The sequence below is a fragment of the Phaseolus vulgaris genome, chromosome 1 (genome assembly GCF_051622355.1).
Source record: "Phaseolus vulgaris cultivar YP4 chromosome 1, ASM5162235v1, whole genome shotgun sequence".
Taxonomy (NCBI): Eukaryota; Viridiplantae; Streptophyta; class Magnoliopsida; order Fabales; family Fabaceae; genus Phaseolus; species Phaseolus vulgaris.
This window is the reverse complement of record NC_143498.1, coordinates 47,297,220-47,303,946: the sequence shown is the minus strand read 5'-3', so window position 1 is coordinate 47,303,946 and position 6,727 is coordinate 47,297,220. Positions and strand designations below refer to the sequence as shown.

At 31.6% G+C, this 6,727-nt stretch overlaps 1 protein-coding gene across 1 annotated transcript; it reads right to left on the bottom strand.

Moving 5' to 3' along the window:
- Positions 1 to 2,591: 2,591 nt before the first annotated feature.
- Positions 2,592 to 6,280, bottom strand: LOC137814459 (phenylalanine ammonia-lyase 1). The gene is made up of 2 exons (XM_068617217.1): positions 5,734 to 6,280; positions 2,592 to 4,526 (listed from the first exon to the last, which is right to left on the bottom strand). Exons 1-2 carry the CDS (start codon positions 6,126 to 6,128, stop codon positions 2,777 to 2,779), a joined length of 2,145 nt encoding a protein of 714 aa, XP_068473318.1. The 5' UTR covers positions 6,129 to 6,280; the 3' UTR covers positions 2,592 to 2,776.
- Between the last annotated feature and the right edge of the window lie 447 nt (positions 6,281 to 6,727).

Genomic DNA, 6,727 nt, shown 5'->3' with positions numbered 1-6,727 from the left:
AGACATTCTTCCAAAACTTTCAATACTACATTTTCAACCTTTTTTCCCTGATGTGAAGTTTTAAACTTGATTGTTTTTTACTCTTCAAAGCTAATATATGGTCTATAATGATGTTTTCAACACATGAAGACAAGCTAAAGTTAAATAAGTCATGACAAATTTAGTTATATTTGGTCTTATCAAGTATTTCTTTTCTAAAGCTAATTAGCATTGTTCTACCATAAATATATGTGATGATTTTTCTTCCTTTCTTGATAATATTTTAATAGACTTTCAAATTCTTGTCAAAATCTTCAAATATCAAATTAATGCAATGGGAAAGGGATCTAATACATCTCTTCCTTATTTTTTTTTCATTAATAAATCTCTATGTGCCTTGAGATTTGCAGCATTATTAGTAACCACTTGCACTACATTTTCTTCTCCAATATATTCCATATCATTCTACATCTTAAATATTTTATCAGTTGTTTGTCATTTGTATTAGGTATCTTGAATAAAGAAGAATCATCAATTTAAAATTATTCATCAAGAAATGTGTATGAGATATTTTGAATAAAGAAAAATCGTTCCTTTAAGATTATTCACCAAGAAGTTATAAATCAAACACCTTTTTCATTTGTTAACCCATCAAACATAATTGTGTAACTTGTTCTCTTCCACTTATCCTATGTTCTTGAAAGATTAGATTAATTTTGTCTCACTCATCCTATATTCTTGAAGAGTTATATTAGTTTTATCAAGCCAATTTTATATTTCTTAATCATCTTACACAATTTATACACATGTTGATTGAATGAGTTCATCTTGTAATCTTAAGAGTTTATGTTGATAAGATATTGATGTTTTATTCCATTTTAAGAAATAAAACAAGAAATGAAAAGCTTATAAAAAACAAATTTAAGAAATTAGGCGGATAAATAGTTAAAAGTCGTGTGCATTAAGTTTATTAGTATTATATTAATCACAAATACTATATGAACCGATAAAAAATGATAATGTCACTTGATACTTCTCTACAACCTTATGGCAAAAAATGATTGAAAACATAAACACAACAACACAAACAAATTTCGAAAGTAAATATTCAAGTTTACTTGTATTTATAACTAGTTTTTAGAATGTAAGACAATTTTCATATTAGTATTTACATTTCAACTTTATGAACATTTTGACATTTATCCTTTGAAAATAAATAAATTCTGATATTTTGACAATCAACATCAAAATACAACCACAATAAATATTAATATTTATAAAAAAATATAAAATAAAAATACATGTAAAACATAATTTATTTATTTTTTTAAAATTAAAAATATAAATTTATATAAATAATTAAAATATTAATATTTATTAAAATATATGATAGCTTACTGTAATAAACATTAATCAAACTAAATTAAATGTGAAGTTTACAATAAGACTCTGTTTGTATCTGGGAGTGAAAAAAGGTGGGAAAACTCATACTCAGAGTATACCAAGAAAAATTGGAAAACCAAAGAAAAAAATTAAAAAAAACACAGAAATCGAAATGTTTTTGGCACTTAAAATTTTCTTTACACATAAGTGTCAAGAAAGTGTATATGTATATATATATATATATATATATATATATATATATTTAATTAATTTACATTTTTACCCATTTATTTTAAACTCAAATTATTATTAATTTTATTTAAAACAGAATTATAATTTAAATATAATTAAAATTATAAAAATAATAATAATTATAAATAACATAATTAATCATATTATAAATATAAGAAATAATAAAAATAAATATTTTTTTAATAATAAAAAATAAATTTATATAATAATTATATTAATTAAAAGAGTAGAGATAAAAATAATAATGTTATCTAATATAAAAATAAATTTTTATCAAATATTTATAATTATAAATATTTAAATAATATTTTACTTAAAAATAATTATAATTTATAAATAAATAAATCAAATTAATTTTTTAATAATTTTTAAATATAAAAAAATTATAAATTTACAATTTTATCAATTAAAAATAATAACATTTCAATTACACCTATCACCTCCCTCACAAATTTTTATAAACTTTTCTTACATTTTCATTTTATTTATTTTCATCCAAACATTCACGCGTATTAGCTAATAGGTTATTAATGACCTAATTAATTGGATAGAGTCTACATAAAAACATGGCATTTATTGTCAGTGCACTTTGTACTGGATGCATTTTTCTTAAATCTTGTTTATTTAATAATTATTAAATATTTTTAACAATTTCTTTTTTATTATTAGCAGACAACTCATGAAATAGATTTCATCATCCACGTCTTTTGGACTACTACTGGAAAGATTATTTTAAACCATATACTCACACTACACATAATTAATTTACTTCGACAGACATTTTATATATTATAATTTTGTATACTTTTATAACACTTTTAACTTATATGTATATATATTGCTTTCTTATTTTTCTTGATATTTTTATTATTATTTATAGAAATATCATTTTAATAAAACACAATATAATCTAACTAAATAATTAATTATATCTAAAATACATAACGTTCTTAAAAATTAAAAGTAACACATGAGTATTAGTACGAATCATTAATCAACTGAAATTTCACTATAATATTAAATTACAAGGTCCTATCTGACATGGAGGAAACATTAGAATCCGGCTTTCCATGTAGATTTGTTAAAAGGCTTACCAAACTCAATGATTATGGTTTCACTTGCGTAGATACAGAGAAAAATACTTATAAAAATGACAGTAAAATCAACAAATTGGAAGAGGAGCTCCATTCCACTCTCCAAGGCATTCGAGAAGAGGATCAATAATTTTGCCCTGGCATATTGCTGTGAATAACTTGTCAAACTCTTCACCTGGTGACTTCACCTTTTCTCCAGTTAGCAACCCAGTGCCCAACTCCTCTCTCACAAACTTGTAGAGTGGGTAAGATCTGCATTCTTTTATCTTGTTTGGAATTGCAGCTTTCCCACTCTCATAAGCAGCCCTTGTACTTTCAACCTCCTTTGGCAAGATGGTCTTCAACTCCTCCTCAAAGGTTGCAATCTTTTGAAAGATTGATGTGTTGACATCCTTCTCATTCTCTGCATTTATCAAGGCATGGTCTACAAGCACTTGCCTAAGTTTTTGCATCAGTGGGTATGTACCACTGCATGGGTCATCTATGTAGGAAAATACATACTCCCTGTCAACCACTTTCAGCAGATCCTTTTCGCAAAATCTTGAAGGATGGAGTTCTCCGTTGCCACCTGTGGTAAGAGTCCTCTTGGAAACTTGACTCACAGTGTTCTTGACCGAGCTTTTCAAATTCTCCTCCAAATGCCTCAAGTCAATTGCTTGGCAAAGTCCCATCAAGAACGTGGAAGACATGAGCTTAAGGATCTCAATAGATTCATTTGTCTTCCTAGCTGAAATCAAACCCAAAGAGTTCACATCTTGGTTGTGTTGCTCAGCACTTTGGACATGGCTTGTTACTGGATTTGCCAGATACTGGAGTTCAGAGCAATAGGAAGCCATGGCAATTTCAGCTCCCTTGAAACCATAATCCAAGCTAGGATTTCTGCTAGCAGTGAGATTTGAAGGCAGACCGTTGTTGTAGAAATCATTGACAAGCTCGGAGAATTGAGCAAACATGAGTTTGCCGATAGATGCAAGAGCCAAACGAGTGTTGTCCATGGAGACTCCAATTGGGGTTCCTTGGAAATTACCACCATGCAATGCCTTGTTCCTTGAAACATCAATAAGAGGGTTGTCATTCACGGAGTTAATCTCTCTCTCAATTGACTTGGTGGAGAAACGAATGACTTCAATGAGAGGACCAAGCCACTGTGGTGAAGTTCTGAGGGCATATCTATCTTGTTTTGGCTTTTGCAACGGATCTATTTCATGCAGCTTCTTAGCATCCTTCATGTAGGAACTTCCATCCAAAATGTGCTCCATAATGGCAGCAGCCTCAATTTGACCAGGGTGGTGCTTCAACTTGTGTGTCAAATGATCAGTAAACTCAGGTTTCCCTTGCATCACTTCGGCAAAAATAGCTGATAGAACTTCAGACAACACAGCTAGTATATTTGCATCAAAGAGAACTATAGAAGCCATGCCAGAACCGACAGCCGTGCCATTAACAAGGGCAAGGCCTTCCTTGGGTTGCAATTCATAGAACTCAGAATTGATGTTAGCCAATTCAAAAGCTTGCTTAGCAGTAAGTACTTCTCCAGAAGGTCCAACAGCTTTGGAGTTAGGTCTGCCAGTGAGCAAACCAGCAATATAGGAAAGTGGAACAAGATCTCCAGAAGCTGTGATTGTACCACGAAGTGGCAAACATGGGGTAACGTTGTTGTTAAGGAGCTTGGTGATGGATTCTAAGATTTCAAATCTGATGCCTGAGTAGCCTTGAAGAAGAGTGTTGATCCTCACTAACATGGCTGCTCTGGTTGCAGTGTGTGGCAGTGTGTGGGATGATTCAGTCCCATTTCCAAATATTCCAGCGTTTAAAAACCTGAAGAAGATTAAAAAAAGTTACATTAGGAATTCCAGTTTAAAATGAATTATAAAATAAATCCACCTTGAAAGAAAGCGCGTTACCTATATGTTTACAAATAATTAATATAAAAACATTTAAAGACAAGACTGAAATGAGTTCAGGTAAATGAGAATCCATAGCTAAAAGAGAGATAGTGTAAAAAGTTATTTGGTGGTGTAAGAAATATTCATTTATAATATAGTAGTTTTAGTATAAAAGCTTTTAACTTTTGATATGGTTGATATAAAAGTTGAATATTTTTAGCGGTTGGCATTTTCTTATAAGAGAATATAGTTTGAGAATCATTATCGATTTAAAAATAAATATATAATAAAAAAATAAATTTATAATTAAATAATATAAAAAAGTATAGTATTAGAAATTAGAATATAATTATTACAAAATTGGGATTTTGAATGTATTGTTATCCTTTCTTAAATGGGTATAGTTAGGTAAGAGCCGTCCAACTTAAAATAAAATAAAACAAAAACAAAATTAGAAATGACATGAATGGGAAGAAGTTGAGTCAAACATGGGTAGTAGTCTCACCAACCCATCCCCTACTTAAGACGCCTTATGCTAATAAATTATATGTTTTTTCTTATCCGTCTCAGACTCCTTCATCACTGTTTTCACATCAAAGTCCCATGTCCCAAAAATATTATTATTTTCCGGGACGGTTAATTCACTCAAAGTAGATTTTTTCTTTTATATACTCCATCTTTTAATATTATTTTTATCTATTAATAAGAATGTAATTCTAATAAATCATAAAGACCAGAATTTCATCTAAAAAATATGTTTCTTCGTAATCCTCGTTATTTAGTTGGTTATATAAAAAACAATTATAGAATGATATAATTTTAGTGTTCTATCGTTACAAAAAGCCTACTCTCTTAAGTTCCGATCTTTTAGTTATTTTAAAAATACCAATATCTTGAAACTAACTTTGTACAAATTATTTTAAATGTAAAATGGCAATTCAATGATAAACTAAAAATTTAATATGAACAACGTTACTGTTTTAGGTTGTAGTAATTAATTTATGAAACGGTTAGATTATAGGTAACCTGATGAGTACCGTACCGAGAAAATACATTCGACTACGAAACGTATACATATACGTAGAGTGTATGTGTGTGTATACAGAGGGAGTAGAGTAGAGTAGAGTAGAGTTAGTTACCTGATGAGTTCTTTCTGCAGAGCACCACCTTGTTTGGTTCGGCGGTGGGAGGTGGCACCGAAGCCGGTGGTGACGCCGTAACTGTCAGTACCATTGTTCATGCTGTTCATCACCCACTCACTGCTCGCCTTAACACCTTCCCGAGCGGACTCCGACAGCTCAACCCTCACGCCTTGGTCGTGGCCAGACACCGCCGCCACCTGAGCGATGGTGAGCGTCTCGCCGCCGAGGCGGACCAGCGGCTGGCGGTATTCGGCCACCATGCGCTTGACCTCGTCGAGGTGGCTCCCCTTGAGCGCCTCCGCGGCCGTTCCCCAATTGAGCGGATCAGTGGTCTTGGCGGATGGGAGGCAGAAGGAACCGTTTTGGGCGTTGGTAAGGGTAGTTGCTTCCATCGTGATAAAATGAAGAGAATGAAAAAATGGAGGTGAGTTTTGTGTAGAGAGAGAGAGAGAGAGAGAGTGAGGAAATGTTGATGTGTGTTGAGGATTTCCTGAGAAGAATAGAGTTTGGTTGGAGAGTTATATAGAGGTGCGGTTCGTGTGGTGTCATGCAACGGTGTTTGGTAGGTAGCTGAAAGGAATGCGAAATGGGGTTTGTTGAAAAGTAATTAGAAGCGTTGGATTGGAACTTAGTATGGGATTGTGACACGTGGAAGAGCGCATTGGGGTTGTTTCTTGGTAGCTGAGTGTGGTGGCGCCCAACGGGATGGACTAAAACTTAAGAGGTGGTTGGTGAGTTTTGCTAGGAACATGACATTGTAGCACTTCCTCGTGTCTCTATCCATCCATATTTCTATACTATTCCTTTACTTCAAATTAGTCTGCTCAATAGTCAACTTTTCTATTCTTTATCTCACTCATTCTCTCTATCCTATTATCTCATTATTGATTCTGGATAGTGGAAGTTAATAACAATTTATATAACTTTTCTTTAATGTGTGTTCTTTTAATATCAAATCTATTTATAAGTTTTTCAAGAATTTTTTTTTTTG

What these genes read in the sequence shown, in the direction of transcription:
- LOC137814459 (XM_068617217.1), bottom strand. Translation starts at nt 6,128, where the DNA reads ATGGAAGCAACTACCCTTACCAACGCCCAAAACGGTTCCTTCTGCCTC. An exon ending in CTGCAGAAAGAACTCATCAG is followed by an intron (nt 4,527 to 5,733) that starts GTAACTAACTCT and finishes AATCTTCTTCAG; the next exon opens with GTTTTTAAACGCTGGAATAT.